General features: G+C 41.2%; 2 protein-coding genes across 2 annotated transcripts; both read right to left on the bottom strand.

Annotated features, from left to right (window-relative positions):
• Positions 1 to 84: 84 nt before the first annotated feature.
• On the bottom strand, positions 85 to 11,609 carry il23r (interleukin 23 receptor; the record flags this gene model as incomplete). Its single annotated transcript, XM_079157842.1, has 16 exons — positions 85 to 1,409; positions 1,751 to 1,841; positions 2,620 to 2,707; positions 2,798 to 2,938; positions 5,667 to 5,822; positions 5,961 to 6,059; positions 6,347 to 6,550; positions 6,656 to 6,857; positions 7,743 to 7,825; positions 7,940 to 8,141; positions 8,223 to 8,359; positions 8,779 to 8,945; positions 9,038 to 9,161; positions 10,605 to 10,774; positions 10,894 to 11,023; positions 11,537 to 11,609. The coding sequence occupies 16 exons, from the start codon at positions 11,607 to 11,609 to the stop codon at positions 756 to 758; spliced, it is 2,721 nt and encodes a 906-aa protein (XP_079013968.1). The 3' UTR covers positions 85 to 755.
• A 1,334-nt stretch (positions 11,610 to 12,943) lies between these two features.
• Positions 12,944 to 19,452, bottom strand: LOC306694967 (cytochrome P450 2J4-like). Its single transcript, XM_079158041.1, has 9 exons — positions 19,184 to 19,452; positions 17,134 to 17,296; positions 16,829 to 16,978; positions 16,194 to 16,354; positions 15,412 to 15,588; positions 15,172 to 15,310; positions 14,865 to 15,052; positions 14,350 to 14,491; positions 12,944 to 13,306 (listed from the first exon to the last, which is right to left on the bottom strand). The coding sequence occupies exons 1-9, from the start codon at positions 19,382 to 19,384 to the stop codon at positions 13,131 to 13,133; spliced, it is 1,497 nt and encodes a 498-aa protein (XP_079014167.1). The 5' UTR covers positions 19,385 to 19,452; the 3' UTR covers positions 12,944 to 13,130.
• Positions 19,453 to 19,943: the final 491 nt, after the last annotated feature.

Here is a 19,943-nt window from a genome sequence, read left to right as displayed (position 1 = left end):
TACATTCATTAATATGTGAAATGTTATTTTATAGCTGCAGACTTGATTCTGCAGCTAAAGCTTAGTAACAAAATAACACAGGCTACTTATGCACAGCGGTGCTTTGAGCTAAATGCTAACATCAGCATGCTAACGTACATGCCATGTTCAACACCTTTAGCTAATTATCACCAAACACAAAGTTCAGCCGAGGCTGACGGGATCGTCTTTAGTTGTCCAGGTATTTGGTTGTAATACGAAAGTATCGGACGAATTAAAACCTTAACTTAATGATGGTGCTGTATTGTGTCGTTTTTTTGCATATTATCTTTGTCTTTTTAGCTCAACTGCTGTAACAGTGTTGAGTCCATCTATCCATCTAACTATCTATAACTAACAATAGTGACTATTGCTAAACACTTATTAGAATGGCATTCAGTCAAACTCAAAATAAACATTACTTCATTTATTAAAGTTACGACAAGGAACTTTCATTTGTGTTGATTTCATGGCGGTCACGGTGGATGAGAGTTGTAATGTTTCTGACTCTCACTTGACTGCAGCAGGGTCTGACAGTCCGCCCCGCTCAGTCCTGGTTCTCCCGTGCCTCCCTTCCCCTCCAGCGGGCCCAGCAGTACAGCCTGGGTTTCCAGCAGCGTGATGTTATTGAAGCAAAGTGACGCTTGAATATAATGCTTTCTTTGAAATCAGTTTAGTAGTGCAGATGGTCCTGTTTGTGCGTGTCCTGTTTGTGCGTGTCCTTCTCGTCGTCCGTGCTACCTCTGTGCGTCACACAGTGTCGTGCTGCTCACAGCTGCTGCTTGGGGGAAATAACCACCAGTCAGTATTGTCTCGACTGTATACTGAGATAAACAAGTGTCCTCAGTGTCAGGAGTCATTATTTCAACCTGTTGTAAATCCAGAGAGGGCGAATCCGCTTCCACCTCGTTCTCAGTCCCCCTCCTCCCCAGTAGGAAGCCTCCATTCAAGAAACTTGTCGTTTCGGGAGTTTTAGGCCACAGAAGACCACCGACGGAGCTGAGGGTCAGCCCCAGGGGCGGATCAGGGAAATCCACCTCGTCGCTGGACAGAAAGGCTCCCAGCAATCCTCCAAATACACATTTGTCGTCCTCCCCATTTGACGGTACGTCCATCTGCTCGTCCTCCGTCTCCTTCCACTCCTCTCCTAATTGAGCTGATGTGAAAATCTGGGGTTTGTAGCTGACGTGTTCCAGCAGGCTGTCAACAAGCATCGTCCCGGAGTCTGACGTCAGCAAAGGCGTCTCCGCTGTGGGTCCCGACCCGACGTGGGACATGTCGACGTGGACGGTGGGGTACACGTTGTCCCTCTCCTCCTGAGAGATGAAACTGATGGGCGACAGCGGAGGGTCGCTGTGTGTGGACGAGAAGGACGGTTCACTTCCGTACTCCTGGTGACCAAAAACAAAGAAGAGCATCGTTAGATTTGAAGTGATGGAATATAATGCAAATATACAAACGTGCCTCTGGTGTTCACTTGCAGCAGCTCACAAAGTTGTCATTGTGAAAGCAGAGAATAACATCACTTTCTGCTTAGGTTTAGTCGGGTACACATTTAGAAACTATAGTGTTGTTGTCTTTTCGTCAAGTTTCAAAACCGTTTTAAGTCTACTTGTACTGTTGGTGTTGGTGCTGTTGTGAGCTGTTGCTGTTTTGGTGACAGCAGTTCACACAAAAAGAGGGAAGCGTGAATGTCAACACATGTTGGCTTCATCAGCTTGCTTTTTATTACCTCCAGAAGTCGGATGGCATTACTGTTTCCTAGTTTTGGTAAGTTTTCATGAAGCCAGGCAGGTCCCCACGACATACACTTCTGTTTGATCCTGAGATAGAAAGACAACAAGGTTGTTAAAGTCAGAGCAGTTTTTCCAGTATTGATAATGATTAATGTTTATTATCAGATTCAGTAATGATGCAAAATGTGCAGAAGTAAAAAACTAAAACATTGTTATTCTGCTACTGTCAGTGTAGCAGTACGGAAGTAAAAGTAGCAACACCACAGTGTAAACAAGTAAATGTCATGTGTTTAAAATCTTACTACAATGTCTATTGTATTATTGGTTTATAATTAGTGATGCATTAATGTGTTCACGACTTTAATGTTTCCGCTGGTAAAGGTGGAGCTAACGTTCATTCTCTAAATCTGTCACATAGATGTAGTGAGGTAAAAAGCACAATATGATGATGTAAGTATTAAGGTCATTCAAATGGAAATATTGAAGTTAATATACTTAGTTATATTCCACCAATGGCTACTGTGTGTTACTAATGATGGCAATGACACATTTTGAAGCACACACTCAGTATGAGATCGGGGTGCTTTGACCACATATACAGAGTATGGTGTTTTTCGACAGCTGGGGTTTTTTCTGTTCATGTTAGCCGTGTGGCTTCATGTTCATGTGCTCGTGTTGCGGTGTGGCATTTTAAATCAGCCACAGTGGCATCCATCCCGGTTACTAGTAAAACAAAACCTATGCACGTTCAAAATCCGTAGCAGGAGATTGAAGGACAAAAGTGATGCTCATTACCAGAACACTTTCGCTATTATAAGATGATGACTGTTGTTTTCCACAGAACAATGAGCATAAATAATAATACCTTTCCCTCACACAGCTCCAGCACATAAGGTTGGCTATGATCGCTATAAAGAGGGTGACGATGAAAACCGCCACAATCAGCAGGCCAACTGTAGGAGACAAGAAGGGAACAGATTAGTAGAGTCAGAGAGTTATTACAACTCTTTAATTGTCCAGACATTAAAATGGGGGGGACTGACCTGCAGGGCTGTCAGGCTGAGAGCAGATCCGGTTCCCCCGCTGTCCTTCTCCTGCCGAGGTGGACGCAGTCAGCTGCAGAGCCAGAGCTCCTTCAGGACAGTCCAGCCACATCCGTCTGGGGCCGGAGCCGGGCACCGTCACTGGAGGAGAGCAAATGTCACAATTACTGTTGTTGTGGTTATTTTATGTTTGAAAATAAGCAGATAGGCAAATTTAACTGCATTCATTCAGTTGCTACAATCAGGCGGAAATCAGTAATCGAAGGAACAGCTTTCGGAGAGCAATGGGGTTGAGTGTCTTGCCCAAGGACACATCAACAGGGACTGGATGAGCCGGGGATCAAACCGCCGATCTTCATAGTGGGAGACGACCTGCTCTACCTCTGAAAGTTAAACATGAACAATCTCAATCTCTAAATTGACTACTGCTGAACAATGAATTTTCGATCATGGACGACAAGTCCTTAAAGGGGACAAGAAAAACTCACTTCTTTCAGTGCTTGTTCGCAAACATTTTGATATCTGGAGTTTCTACCAACCAGGCGGCAAACTCCGGTTCTGAAGAGTGTTAAACATGCATTATTTCTAATGGCCAGCAGGGGGCGACTGTTCTGGTTGCAAAATGAAGTCATACTGCATGTAATGACTCTACTTCTCTCTTGATTTATTACCTCAGTAAACATTGTAAACATGAGTTTATGGTCTCAATCTCTAGTTTCAAGTCTACTTCAATACAACATGATGTTCATTTAGTAAATGATGGTCCATTTAGAGTCAAACAGACCATAAAGCAGGGTATGCTTTGGGGCGGGGGACTGCTGTTTTAAAGCCTCGAGCTTGACATTCTGACTCTTGACCTGAGTTTAACTTTTCTGTATGAGAGTATGCAGAGTTATATACTGCAACTAAAGTAAAACTTTAGATAAAATGACGACTGCATCCAGACCCCACACACACAAAAGATGTCACATAAGAAACAGGAAAAGATAAGCTCTCAGGTGTTTTCACACTGAAGCTCCAGAAATAATGTGCGAAGCACGCTGGTTAGTAGCAACCATAACGGTTGCATGTGTGCAGGTAGCCACATGGCTTCCTGTTCGTGGTCAAACACAGTTCTAGAGAACTCTATGATTCACAGAAGGCTCTGTGAAAACGATGACAACCAGTGTTTGAAAGATCAATTTGCTCACTAGTGAACATCTGCATTCCACAGTTGTACATCGAGAAATTGCCATCCGAGAGGTTTATAGCATATAACTCCAAGTCAGGCCTTCTGTTCAATAAAACTAGCAAATCTCAAAGTATGAAGCATCTGTTGTGCTCCATCGGCTCTTATGTGGGTATTTGCTGTTTCAATAAATAACTAGAAGGGCTTACAACGTGAACAAAAGTGAACAATTTATTTAACCAGGATAATCCCACTGACATTATGAATCTCCTTTACAAGGGGGTCCTGGCCAAGATAGCACCAGAAAAGTTAACGGTAAAAAAGTTAAAAACAACATAAAAAAATTAGAAAAAAGTTAAATAAAAGAGAATTCAGTGTTGGGACATGTGATGCTTAATCCTGTTTTTAAAATCTTTTAAAATCGTTTAAAATGTCTCTGCTCACACCAAGATGAGGGTCAGAAACCTTAACAAGCGATTTCACCAAACACGGGGACGGTCCTAGGGATGAGGTATCTCATTTGTCTGCATGATTAGAGTTCGCAGCTGCTGATAGTTTTTGGCTTCAATAGAGAACATAGACAAGGAGGCAGTTTGTGTAACATGGCCTTATACAGAACAATAAAACAGGGTTTTCTTCTGTGCTTGTATAAAGAAAACAAACCACCTCTCTCATACAAACTGAAATGAGACAAATTGAAACGCAGCATGATTTACTGGACCCAACATTAACACATTTGCATGCATAAATAAAATATCACCATAATCCATTGCTGATGGAAGCGTCGCTTGAATTATCTTTTTCCTTGCAGCAAAAGAAAAACACCATTTGTTTCTATGAAAGAAACCTAATTTGACCGTCGGTTTCTTTGTGAGACACTCGATATAAAAAAGAGAGATTAACATTTAAAAGCCGGATTGTCTTCTGGGAAATAACCCAGGTATTTATATAATACGTGAATCCGCCCCGAAATTCGGATACGCTCGGATATTTAACGTGTTCTACACTCTGCCACCAAGTTTCATGAAAATCATAGTTTTTTCCACAATCCTGCTGACAGAAGGAAAAACCAACCGAACCTAAAACGTGATCTCCTCGGTGGAGGTAATTAATCACAGAAGACTCAAAAAGAGCAACCATCAGTTTGCTGTTTGACTTTCACCACATTACTGGAAGTGAGTGGTGAAATACCCTGCTGATGCACTGAAGCTTTGTGGGAGGGGAGTATCAATGCTGGCTGCACACTTTCCATTATGTAACACAATACATGCATACTACTGCGGATGTAAATTTCCCCACACATGTGCATACACATGGGTGAGGTAGGAAGCCACGGTAAAGTACACGCACATACAACATACGGTTAACCAAGCACTGTAAAAGAGAAGTTCTTTTTCTGTGCAAGAACAGGAAACGACTCACAGCAGAGTTGTGTTTCCTCCAAACCTTTACATCAAATAACCGGGTCTCAGTGGAATCCAGCCAAGCAAACAGTTCTCTCCTTTTTACAGGATAAGTCACGTTTTCAAATACAAACCAAGGTTAATGGATTTTCGTTCTTGGTGCTCACAGCATTGGAAAAATTGGATTACAGAATTTAGAAAACGTTAAACATTTTCTATGATGTGAATTTAGAACAGCCTGCCCATGTTATGCCCATATGCATTGAAATAGGACAAAGAAATGCACTCAAAAGCTCACCGCTGAGTTTTGTGTTGCTGGAGTCCAGCATCTGGAGATAGATGGTGTAGTTTGTGATGAAGCCTTTCTGCTTGACTACAGGCAGCTCGTCCCACTGGACCAGGATCCGTCTGGACTCATGGACCAGAACTGACATGTTGGGACCAGACGCTGGCTCTGAAACCCGTGCAATGAGACAGAGGCCCGTATACCATGTGTTGTCTTAATCCCTCTTAAATGTATGATAAACTCAGATGATATTTAAATTGTAAAAAAAACAGTTTTTGGGGACATTGTGTTGTCTATGAATCTCACTCTGTTCTTTGGAGTAGACCAGACCGGATGATGGAGCACTGACGCCTCTGGTGGTCACAGCATACAGAGAGACATTGTACCTCACACCTGCAGTCAGACCTGAGACAACACAGAGGGAAACGTCAGCACTCTCACCACGAGCGCCACCGTGTTTCACAAACATTCACCTTTGGTGATGAACATTGGCTGCAGCTGTATAAAGACAGTTAAGAACAGATGTTCTAGAAACTAGAACTAGAAAAGCACAAACTGGTGTAATTCACCGACTGATCACAAGAGGCCACTGCTTCATCTCTGAAGACATTTCTAAACTTTGTGTGCCATGTTATGTGATGCAATACCATGTGTGTGTGTGTGTGTGTGTGTGTGTGTGTGTGTGTGTGTACCTCTGATGAAAGTGCTGTTTTGATCTTTAGACACTTTTTGCCACTGCAGCTCTGCCACAGGCACACTTGTCCACTCTAACACGTAGTGCAGTGGTTCCTCTCCAGATGTTGACGGGTGTCTGTTCCCCGGCCACGACCAGGAGACCAACACGGAGCTGCCATTAGCTGCAGGAGCCAACTCTCTCAAAATGGGTCCAAAATCACCTAAACAGTTAAGACGTCAAGACATGAGCACACTCGATCTTTCTCTTTTTCTTTTCAACTTAAACATGAAGGTTTTTATCTTCTGTGTATCTACTATTTGTGCACCTGAGCGTCCGACTGGCACGTCAGCCGGTGGAGACATCCCGTACGAGGTGACAGCACTGATGCTTAGTGCCTGGAGCTCTGCTGGTACCGGAAGTGAACACCGGCTCAAAGCAGCAGGACAGGTCACTTCCTGTTTCTGGTCCTTACCCAGAAAGATCTTGTAGTTTTGCACCGCGCCGCTGTAATCGTCTGGAGATGGAGGCTGAGGAAGAAGTCCACCCATCACTCATCCATCCGTTATAAAGGACTATTACGACAGTTTAAGGAATATAGTTATTTATGTATTATATTATTATATATATATTTATTTTGGTTTCTTGTCAGTAGTTAGATGAGAATATTGATACCATTGTTATATCTGTGAATTAAATATGAACCCATAGCTACCAGATGGGTAGCTCTGAATAAAGCCTGGAAACAGGGGAAAGGTACCTACTGGCACCTTTAATGCTCACTAATTAACACTTTATTACTCCTATGTTTAATCTGTACTAAAACCAAAGAGTAAAAACAACAAATTGTGGTTTTATGGGAGGCTGTGTGACTATTTCTTGGCTGGGTACAGTCTAGCAGGTCTTTGCCAAGAGTCTTACCAAAATAACTGTCTCTAATGTCTATAATGCATTTTAATCTGCTTATCACACTGTATAATTAAAGTCATAAGCAGTCATAAATATACATAAAGCTTAACACTTAACTATAATCAAAACACATTATTAAGCACTTTATAATGACTTCTACGGCCAAGTATCATAATGCTTCATAACTGCTGGTTACTCACTGACAATATATATATTGTTATAGACGAGGGCGTCACAGAAAGCGTTACCGTTATGGTATTTTTACTCTAAAGATCTTTAAGTGGTGGCTATCTTTTGATCTAGTAACTCATCGTGAGAACGCAAATTCGTTTTGTTTCCCAGCTCTTTCTGTGAATGTATCATATTTCTGGTATTTGGTAAAACTTTGTATCACACTGAAGCCCTAAATTGGCGTGATTCAAAATTAATGTTTGAATCATATCAACTTCCGTAGTAAACAATATCAATATAAAAGGCAGACATGATGAACAGCTTTGATACATTACCTTCCACAAAACTGTCACCAACCGCAGCCCATCGGTCCCCAGGCCGCCCAACATCCTCCACACGTGCATCTGCTGAGATGGACCTGAAGATAAAGTTTAGCCACAAGTTGTGGGTTTTGTTTGACTGACGACAAAACTCTTTCATCACGGGTATCAGATTGCCTCTGTCGCATGATAAGTAAGAATTGTGAGCTCGCCTTTTCCAGGACTTCTCCCCCCAATAGATGGGCTCCATTTGCTGCAGAACGACCTTTTGCGGGAGTTTGACCCGGACGTGTTGTTACGTGTTAGTCCTGATGGCGAGTTACATGTTCTCATCTTGAACTCATAGTCAGTCAGAGGCCTCAGTCCGTCCACTTGAATCAGACCCTCAGTGAGTTCTGTTCCCTCTCCCACTTCCTAGAAAACATCGAGGCATTTAGTCACATGGCTGCTGCAAATAACCACAAAGCCATCATGAGCGCCGCGGCATCACTTTACCCAGGAGCCGTAATATGTGCGGAGCCGGACGTCGGATCTGAGACTCTCTGAGGATCCAGAAGTTTTCCACTGCAACAGGGCTGCTTTGGAGTTATGCCCAAACTCTATCTGCATGATACGAGGGGTTTCTGGTATTACTGCAACACAAAAGAACACAGAAGAAGCATGCACACATGTGGCAGCGATTATCCAGTGGGATTGACTTCACAGCACGCACAAATAACTCCAAAACAAAACTATATAACAGTTCGGTAATGACTCAAAAAGTCAACGACTGCTGCAACTCATGTGAAAATCTTGAAAGAGTTGACTGAAACAGTAACAGTTGTGGGCCGAGTCGGCGGGGCAGTTGTTCCCCTTCAAAGAAATATTACAAAAACAGAGAAACGGTTTGCTGATAGCCAGGTCAAATTAGTCAAACGGTGACGACTGCAGAATAACGACAGTTAACAGGAATGAACCGGATGACTCATTTCTCTTGGAAATGCTTCAGATAGAATAAATCTTAAAATAAGACTCCTTAAAGAGAAAGTGTTCTACAGATATGAGAGCTCACCAATATCCTTCACACAGAGGATGAACGGATCAGATCGCGATGATCCAAAGTGGTTGTAAGCGGTGATATGCAACTGGTGTGTGTTGTTTTCATCTATCTTTGCTCGGGGTATGGTGATTTCTTCAGCATCCTGGATCTGATCCAACAGCGTCTGGGTCCCATTTTCTCTGATAAACAAAATTAAAAGTAAGGTTTGTTGTTGTCTTATGGGCAAGAAAACAAGGCAATAGCTTAATTTGACCTATAATTAACACCATACCTGGTGAGTGAAATGTTGTAGGTAGTGAGGAGGTGTGTTTCCCGTCCTCTCTTCCATGAGCAGTTTATAAAATCAGAGCTCCTTGACATTTCACAGAGAATGTTTTCAGGTTTATCTGGAGGGACTTTAAGCACAGAGGATGAAAAACAGATTAGAAAAATAATGAAAAGCAAGCCACTGACATTTTGTATGCAAAACAAAACTATCTCTACCACAGTGCTCATTGACCAGAAGTGTGAAATCCAGACAGGAGATTCAATTTAAATTCACACCAAAACATTCCTCTACCGCTTCTTCAAAATGGTCATTCAAACTTTACATTTTTTGAAAAACAAGTTTTGCATGTTGATTTACTTATTCTCCTGTGAGAGCTGCCCATCCCAGTGTTAAAGGAGCAGTGTGTTGGATTTAGTGACATCTAGTGGTAAAGGTTGCAAATTGCAACCAACGGAACAACCCCCTGCTCACTTCCAAGTGTGTCTTGAGAGCTACAGCGGACTTCAGGTTACGTAAACCTGTGAAAGGCTCTCTCTCTAGGGAGTGTTTGGTTTGTCCGTTCTGGGCTACCGTAGAAACACGAGTCCTTGAAGAAGACCTGCTCCCTGTGTAGATTTGAAGGGCTCATTCTAAGCTAACGAAAACACAGAGATTCTTACTCTCAGGTGATTATACACTCATGAAAACATAGTGATGAATATGATATTGCATATTGTATTCACCACATGTGACTCAGTAATTAGACCAGGGGTGTCAAACATATGGTTTAGGGACAGAACCGGTCGGCCAATGGGACCAATCGGGCCCATTGGATGACTTTGCTAAGTGTGCAAACTCCAGAAATGTCACGTATTCAAATGTCTTTATTAAATGCACTGCTTCCTTTCTGTCCACTAGAGGTTGTGCTGTCCTGCTAAGAGTAACAAGAGGCAGGAATGAGTCCTCAAACCCGGTAAAATGAGTCGGCACTATTGCTCCTCACGTTCCCTCGTTTTGAAGTCGACGTGTTCGTTAAATGGGTTCTCGGTTTGAATTTTGAAGCTGTTACGCGTCTTTAAAAAGGTGGTTGCGAACGAGTGTCTAAATGAGACGACTAAACGTCATTACTAGAACACTAATCCACCTTTAGCTTTGTGGTAGTGACGTGAAGTCATGCGACCATGGTGTAGTCCGTATGAAGCCTAATGTCCGTATGAAGCCCATTATACAGAATGCAGGTTTAAGGCACTTCTGCATTGGGTTCACTCTTCAGACTGGGAAGTTGCCGCCTGGTTGTATGTGGCCCATGAGCTGAAGTGAGTTTGAAACCCCTAAATGAGACTCTCATACACAACTAAAGCCACATAAACAGGCCCAGCCATCGGTTTCCCCCAGGGGTCGTCGCATTGATGATACTCCTCTTTAACGACATAAAACTACCAGAAATTAAGGAATGAATGCACCCGGGCCGGCCACCATGCAGAATCACGATAGCTACCACCCAAAACACACATAAATACTCTCTAAAAATATAGCTTTTTCTTTCTAATTCCCACAATCCCAACTTTATATGATTGGTAACTGTACATACGCCCGCCGTGTAGGTCCAGTCCAGCGACAACCTTAGACAGTTGATCCTGCTTGCAGCGCAATATGGAATTTGGTTTCTGCACATTGAACAGACTGAACATCATCGTGGTGCAGTTGACTTTCTTCCGAGAGGTCACAGTCTCACCATTCAGCTCCAGGGATATTGTGACCCTGGAAGACAAAAACACAACTGCATCTGAACATCTCTGAAAGCATTCTATACATAAAAATATAAGCACAGATGACAATAATTCATATTGTATCGTATAACATTTGATCGTATTTTCTACCTGCTCAGACATGTCGGGGTGTGGTAGTACACTGTGAGGTTCGAGCCGATGAGGAAGAGTGGAGCTGGTTTTACTGTCAGGTAGCCGGAGCCATTGAAGCGCTGGCAGCCAGCCGGGAGCAAAGGGCCACCTGTCCACAATAAAACACCCCCAGAGGATTTCACAGCAGTACGAGCCAAAGTAATGGTGCATTTGAATGCCCGTCATACAGTGAACATGTTTCAATCCCAAGATGACTCCCTCTCTTCCCATTATATATGTGTACTGGCTTTGCTATGAAACATGCCAAGAAAGGTTTGAGGCAAAAAAAAAAGGTGTCTTTCTACGATTCATTTGACTGCAATACAAAACAATTTGAATGCTTTTTTTCCACGCTACCAAGTTGTGATATTTTACTCACTGAATCAGAGACAGAAACAGGCTGATAGTAGTGATGTGGAAGGATGGATACTCACGCTTGATGGGAAAACTGAGAAGTATAATAATTAATCTCCACAACGTTGAGGAGAGATTCATCTCTGCTCATCTTTCTTAATCTCTTAGAATCCACTCGGCAGCTGAAAAACAAAAAGGTATTTTTCTTTCTAAAGAATCACTTCAACGGGAATTTATTTCCGTATATCAAGTGATGTTCAAAACGTACCTCGGCCATCAGTGTACGGGAGACGTTCTGAGGAAGAGCCACTGTTTTGTTGCACTTTAGCTCTGTGACACATGCACCACGGCAGTAAAAAAAGACATTTATGTCACTGCGTTAACCTGCAGAGAATCGACATGCACTGGGTCAAATCTGAACATTGGATTTCATGAAACATTGAAGTAGATAGAAATGTTAAATCCAGTAGTAATTTGGGTCAAAGACACTACAAACCATGAAGTAACATGAGCAGATGTGTTCAGATAAAGCTCACCAGAGTTTCATGCCGTCCGCGCGAGGTTTTCTTATGGAGATAAAATCCAACACGTTTTAAGCCATCGCTGCATCTTCCACAGACGACTTACTTTCAATGCCTTGTGAGATGAATCTGACTGAAGTGATCTTTTCTTGCACGAATGACGCATCTTAAAAGAGGCCAGTGACCTAGATTGGTGGTATTTTGGCAAACTCAGAAACTTTGAACGTTGTCGTCCTACTTCAGCTGCCTGTTTTTCATCACCACAAAAGGCTGAGTTGACTTTCAATGTCAGCAACGCTGCTCTCATTAAACACACTGCTGTTAGCAGATAATCAAGTGTAACATGTAACGTGTCATTTTATACTTTGAAAAAGCTGCTGACAGTAGCTTCACAGCAACCTATTTCCATGAGTGCCGACACTTTTGAGGGGTTTTACAGTAAACTTAGAAAGTGCTGATGAACAGAAAGGTAAACACAGTGGATTCATAAAACATCAAAAACATTAAAATATGATTTACTGCGGTCTCTGAACTGACATTACACACACATGTATTGGTTTTCCTTTTGAGTAGCAAGGTTGGTAAAACAAACTTACACTTTTAGTCCTAAAGAGGTCACTTCACAATAAAAAAATGTATAAAAAAATAATTCCCATATTTGTTCTCATTTAGCTGGTTGCGTATGTTCGTATTCCTTCAGAGTGTCGACTGTGTTTGAGACTTTCTCAAGCTCCTCGCTGGTTATTTTCCATTTCTAACTTCAAAAGCTTTAAAGGGAAAACCCAGAAGTGAGATGAGGTGCATGTTCACATGAAAGGAGACCTCAAGCTTGAACTTTGATGTTTTTATATGTCAATTCAAAAAATTAAAACAAAGGTTCAATTTAAGAGAAATAGCTCAAAGTGTTACTTTCTGTAATGTAAAGAGCTTTCTCATATTAATCGGATATAGATGAAACATCCAGTTAACTGCAGATTAAACTCAGAATAACAGCAGGTATCACACAGGTTGATAAACACCACTGAGACGAATACCTGAAACCACAGAGTCAACATCGACTAACCCATTTAGTTACACAAACGTAAAGGTTTCGCAAATCTGACAAAACAATGTGCTGTGGAAAGTATTTAAGAAATGAGTGAACTGTGATATGCTTTTTAAAAGCTAGAAAGGATTTTATTGCATATTTGAATACAGTAGGTTACATTTATAACATAACATCTTATTGAGATGACAAAGAACTATGTGGACATTATGTTTTACTAAATGATGGTCAAATGTATGTCTTGCAAGATATATGTGCGGAGTCACACATTGATCCACGGCGTTGGTGGTGTTGGTCTACCGCGGTACGGCACAGAGGCGGTACGGTTTGGGACAGAGAGTGGATCCTAACTTGAACTCCAGACTGGGCTGCTCTCCAGCCGGCGGTGAGAAAGAAAACCTCTGGAGGAGGGAGGTAAAGAAGAGGAATAACTCCATCCTGGCCAGCTGCTCCCCGAGACACACACGCTTACCTGAGAGTACAACAATACCACAACTTTGATTTACTTTGACCGTATAATATCTCTGCAGCTCAGAGTCTGAAACAACCAAATGATAGACAACCTGATACACTCCCAACTGTTAATGGTAGTAGGGCTGTCATTCTTTTCTTTTTCAAAGCTTCTATTGAGGTTTTCGAATGTCTGTCATATTTTATGACGTCATCACCCTTAAGAAATTAAATAAATCCTCAATTTGAATAATGTGATTCATGAGATTTAATGAGTTAGTCTGTTTTTAATGAAGCATTTTGTGATGATCTTTGGTGAGCTTTGAAAGGCGGTCAAAGGCGGCGATGAAGCCGGATGTTTCTGGAGTGAACCTGCATGATCTCATCTGATTTTGACCCGGCGGCACCATTTACAGGCATTAAGAATAACTATATAGAAATAGTCAATCTTTACTGTTTAATAACAAGTTTAAAGTTCCTCAATAAGATTTTGAATCAGCTTTCTTTAATAAATAAAACTCGTCTCGGAAAGCCGTAGTGAAAAATGTATCTGCAACAAATACGGATATAAGCTGAATGTTTCGTTAGATAAAAATCATGTTGTGAATTATTATATCTATTTTTTTTCCAGAGATGTATACTCTTGGACTTTACAGCGCTCTGGAATTATTGGAAATGTTTGGATCACTCGAGTCGTAAACAATCCTAAGTCGCCACCACTGGAATCTAATTCTGCAACTTGCATAATGTTATTATAGACTTGATTTAGTAATATTAGTGGAGCCTGATCTTTATCTGCAACTGTGCAGAAATACCGACTTTAAAACAGAATGATAAGACATGCAAAGAAATAGCGCAGCATTCAAATGTTGAATTAGAATTTGAATGTCATCGTTATTAAAGAAGCTTCGACCTATTCGATGCAGGCTGAGTAAATGCTTAAACATGCAAATGATTGCTGGCAAGTAACAGAAAGTACCTTTTTTGTTTGTTTTCATCTGTAAAGCCCTTGAAGGTTGAAACAACATATTACTGACTTTTACAGCGTTGTAACTACTGACTAACCTGCTGAAAAAGGAAGGAAAGCTTCTCTCTTCCTGAATTTTCCGTCCTGGTCCAGAAAATGTTGAGGGTTGAAGGTGTGTGGAGTTTCCCACATGGACTCATCACGTAGAACCGAGGTCAGTGTCGGCATGATGATGGTGCCCTGAGGAAATGTCATCGATGAAAACGGGAACTCAAACAGAGACTCTACTTTTCAGGAATGAATTTTTTTAATCTCGACAATTAAGCAAACATGGACCAGAACTTCTGTGCTCCAAAGAAATTTGAACTGCATGACTAGATTGTGTGATATGATCAGAAGAGCTTCCAAATGGACATATGTAGTATTTTGTTGATTCATTTACTAACTGTAAAATGCCAGCTAATCTATAATTAGCACAACAAACGTGCAGCAGTTGTTTTGTATATTTTAGGCCGATTACTTATACAACAGGTGATCATAACTCAATAAATGTATTTTCTTCAAAGTCAAATTCTCACATAATACAATACTTTCTCGTATGAGCATCGTGTACCTTTGGGAATATGTACTTGTCCAGCGTGGTTTCCTTGACCGTCATGCGGACCAAATTGAGGGGAAGGATGTTGGCCATTCTCTGGATTTCGTGGATGACTGCATCAGTGTAAGGCATCTCTTCTCTGTCAGTCACAGAGGGCTTCTTGGACGAACCGACCACAGTATCTATCTCAGCCTGGACTCTCTCTGCACACAGTGAAAACAGGAAACAATGAGGCTCTGTGTACTGCTTACATGACTGAGGGGGGAACACCACTTACTCTAACAGCTCAGGCCTGACCTGTGGGTGACCCACACATGCACACCTTGTATGTGAGGGTAGTAGATCATGTACAGCAGTCCCCAGTGTAAAGTGGTCGTAGTAGTTTCAGTTCCAGCAACAAACAGGTCCAAAGTGCAAAAACACAGATTCTTGAAATCGTAACCAGAGTCTTTGTCCTTGTTCTATCAACAACACAAGAGACAGTTTCTCGTATCAGTTGACATGTTCTATTAGAAACATGCAAAAGAGGACAAACACAATGCAGACACATTCAACCGCTCACCTCTCCCATCTCTGCGAGGAAGCAGTCGATGTAGTCTCTCGGTGAGGAGGGGTCAAAGTTTTCCCTGTGTTCTTCGATCTTTATTTGTATGTAGTCGAGCAAAGTTTGTGTCAGAGAGAACATCCTCTGGTGAGGTCCAGGAAGCCACTTCATCAGCAAGGGGAAAGCGTTATAAACCTACAGGGCATTGAAGACGGTTATCTGTGGTTTAAGGCAAAAGACACAGGTGGAGGCTGCAAATTTGCATTCGTCAAAAAATACAGACACTGCCTGTAAATCACAAAAACATCAATGTCACAATATAAAATGACATACACTGTGATAGAGGATATTATTCCCGTCGCCCTCTAAACAGGGCTATCACTTGTGTCATTATATACACCTGCACAGTTCCTGCAGTAAGCCTCTTTTCACAGCAGACATTTTGCTTTGACACGGTTGTAAAAGCACATTTGTAGAAATGAAACATGGCTAAATTACATTTAGTTGATTCAGTTTCGGGGGGTCCTGGTGATGTGAATGCTGCCTTAACTGTCACACTGACATGGGACACTTGAATAGAACTAAAAGTGTCTGCAAAACAAGAGGCCTGTAAATCAGCCTGTAAGCGCTGGGGGAAAGAAATATCTAGTGTCGATACACAGCCTGGGCTCTGTAAAGAGGAAACAAAACAAACACGTTTCCAGCCAATCGACAATAAGGATAAAATGTTCACGTTCATCTTGTCCCCGTGATTTAAAAGAAAAGATTACTGTACGCTGCATCGTGCAAAGCAGGCTCACCTGTGCCCAAAAACCTCCCTCTAAGTACAATAACTCAGTGAAGGACTGAAGAATAAACTGGTGCTGCTTGTCAGAGTACTCGAAGCGATCCCCAAACACCAGGCAGCAGATGATGTTGGACACAGCCTTGTTCATCAGTGGCTGGGCGTCAAAAGGTTTGGCTGTAAAATAAAGAGAAAATGTAGATAAGACACACATTTATTCGTCTGTTAAAATTCTTCAAATAACACTTAAAATGTTAGTGCGAATTGCATGCTTTATTCCTACCACTTTTATCTATTTTATTTGTAAAAGCAAGGTTTTTACTTTTTTTTAAAATTTAGAGCACTTTGAGCTTCATAGTCTGTATGAAATGTGCAGCACAAATAAAGGCTTTTTTTTGCGTTAAATTGTGATATTTAGCATATAAATTCTTGAATTATGGCCCAAAATGTTTGCCAAATTTGAAAGAAATCCTTCAATGTGTTCCTGATATATTACTTTCTCAAGAATGGACCGGACGGACGGACAGACAACCCAAAAACACATCGTCGCCCGCACAGAGGCACAAAACATATATATGCTTAGTTGTAAAAAGTGTACTGCTAATTAGCTTATTAGTTGTTGCTTGTGGAGAAATGTGATTTGTTCAGTGCCTTGCTGAAGGGCAAAAGCCTCAGTGAGATAATGACACTCCTGCTGGATGGACGGCTCCAGGGTCTTCTTGCCCACACCAAAGTTTCTGAGTGTACGGATGGCAAATCTCCTCTGCTGCTTCCACTGGTGGCCATTCGATATCACCAGACCTGTGGGGAAACCAAAACAGCATTACCCCTGAAAAGTAATGGGAAATAAGACACAACTAAGGGCTAGCTAAATGCTAATATTGCTAACATGCCTAATATGGTCATCATTATAATAACTACCAGTAACGTCTTAAACTAAATGCAACACGCGCTACCTTTCTTGGCCGTTAATGCATCAAATATCGGTATGGAGGGGCGATCCACGTAGTCCTCTCCTCGTTGGACCAGGGCCTCTCTCACAAGCTTGTAGCCATTGAGGACCACGATCCTGCCACCAAAGAGCCGAAGGCTGAAAATGTTTCCATATTTCTGTGCAAACTGAACACAGAGAGCAGACTGGTGTGTTGTGGTTCAACACTGAGTTGACCTACTTTCTGAGGATGTTGACAACAAAAGAATCAGTCTAGCTTTAACCACAGCAGGCTAGACATTACTGACTACTGTTGCATTCATGTGTTTCTCGTTCTGTCCTAAACTCCATTGTGGTTATTTAGTGGTATAATGCCCTGTTTATCTCAGGCGGCAACCTCTGATTCGGAAAAGTGAAGCCAATGTGGAAGTGTCCTAAACATTCAGTCTCTCTCCTCTGGTTGCAAAAAGGAGTCTGGTTGTATAGAAGTCTCAGAGAAAATGACTCTACTTCTCTCTTGATTTATTACCTCAGTAAACATTGTAAACATGAGTTTATGGTCTCAATCGCTAGTTTCAAGTCTTCTTCAATACAGCATGATGTTCATTTAGTAAATGATGGTCCATTTAGAGTCAAATAGTGTACAGCGTTTATACGTCACTCGTCTGCAGTCCAAATACGGTAACTTCTGTTAATTGGTTGCAAAAAAGCCAAAGGTGGCGACTCACGGCTTCAAAACAGCAGTCCACAAACCAATGGGTGACGTTGTGCACGTCCACTCATAAGTAATGTTTATGTGGTTTCACTACTACACCCTGATATACCCTGAATATATATATTTATATTAACATAAATGTTGGAATTGGTTTGAAGAGAGAACCATTTCTTTCTCGCTAAAATCTGGAAACCTTGGATGCGTTCATCAATAGAATATACTGCTGTAATCTGCCCTCTGGCATCAATAAAACATGATAAAGGTGATGGAGCCTTTTTGCAGTCAGGGCACACAGACTGTGAAATTACCTGCGTGAGGAGATGAAATGAGGAAAACCCTCTTTTTAAATATTTGCTTTTCAGTGAATGAATATGTTTGCTTTACTCTCTGCGTTTGTTTTATTCTTTGTGTTTTAAATGTTTGATTGTAAATCTGTTTGTAACTATGTTTTTAAGGGTGCTCTATCAATACAGTTTATTATTATTTTTTATCATTAATTTAATACATTTAATTATTACATTTTCTCTAGTATTGTACACAAGTACTATTTTGAGGTGCTTGTACTTTACTTTCAGAGAGAAATATTTTTACTTTGTACTCTGACAACTTAAGTTACTTTACACAAATACCACTGGGGAGGCTCGACTGTCTTCACTGGCTTCAAGAACTTCTTGCTGGAACTGAACCGCACCGATGTACTGAACAACCGCGTCATTGAACTGTTTGTTCACAAAGAAAGGAGGATGGACTTTGTCTTTAAATAGTGAACAGCAGCTTTGGTGAGTGAACTGCTTTTGTTTTTACATCTGCAGTAGCGTTACTACTGTGCTAATGTTTCTATCGTGTCGTTTTTATGATATGGTTAATATTGTTCCCTCTGATGTGAATAATATTTGAATATTACTCTTGAGTGTTTGGCGGAATGTGTGTTTTAGCGCCACAGTTTTGCTGGAATGTGCAGAGGCCTGTTGAATCGTGTTATTCTACCTGCTTTGTTGTCATATAAATATATGTAACATTTTATTTCACTTGTCAAATGTTGCAGTGTTTGTATATATATTGCGTTTCTTACACGAAACAAATAATAACTCGTAGCTGTGGCGTCATAATGAGGTTATTAGGAGGTGGTTTACAGATACATTTAAAAACAAAATAACACTTAATTGATACTTGTGGGGAATTCACAAGCTACCCTGCAGTATATAAAGTAGTTAAAACCAGCTCCACACGCACCTGTTTCACACTTAACAGCTCCCTTTGCTGGTTCGGATGATGGTTAAGGGTTAGTTCAGGTAAAAGGTGAAAGGTAAGGGGGAATCACATATCGAGCTGACACTATTCGACACAGCTGATAACATACCTCTCCAATCTGCAGGTGGAATCTGGTGGGATCCATGCGATGCAGGTCACCGATGAAAGGAAGAGCCCACGGTCCCGGGGGGAAGTTTGGCGGAGCTCTGTTCTTCAAAACATCAGTCAACAACAGAAACACACACAGAAATATCAAAATACTCCTGCAGTCCATCCACTCCAAGCCCAGTACATTGTATATTGCCTCCATTTGATTGCTTGACTATGTTAACTTGTTTTCTTGTTCTGGTGTTAACTTTGCGAGCACGACTGCTCAAAGATCAGTGAGGTACGTGGGCGGAAGGTTTGTGTTTGCACAAATGATTGAAAACAAGGATACAAGATAAGACTTCCCTTTTGTGTGTCTGTCCTTCAAAATAAAAGCACAAAACATACGCGCAAACATACAATGTAGTTTTTAATCTTAGTAGATCAATGAAAAGTGTAGTTGGTTTAAAGTCGCATTTAAGTCTTTTTAGTTTTATTTTGGTCAAGATTTAGTGAGTGTAATATGTTTTAGTCATATTCATAAAAGACAGTTTATATGGAAGCCCACCACTGTGATGTTTTACTATATCATAATTATGTCTTTCTATCTCATAGTTATGACTTTCTAACTCATAATTATTTCTACATATCCTTACGAGATAGTAGGCCTATCTCATAATTATCAGATACTAAGTCCTAACTATGTGATGCTAAGTCATTATTTTGAGAAAGTTTCTCATTATACTGACTTAAAGGATCTTTATTTTTTCCTCACAGTGGCG

Source organism: Pholis gunnellus, assembly GCF_910591455.1.
Source record: "Pholis gunnellus genome assembly, chromosome: 4".
Classification (NCBI taxonomy): Eukaryota; Metazoa; Chordata; class Actinopteri; order Perciformes; family Pholidae; genus Pholis; species Pholis gunnellus.
The sequence above is the reverse complement of the archived record's forward strand: the minus strand, read 5'-3'. Positions and strand labels throughout refer to the sequence as shown.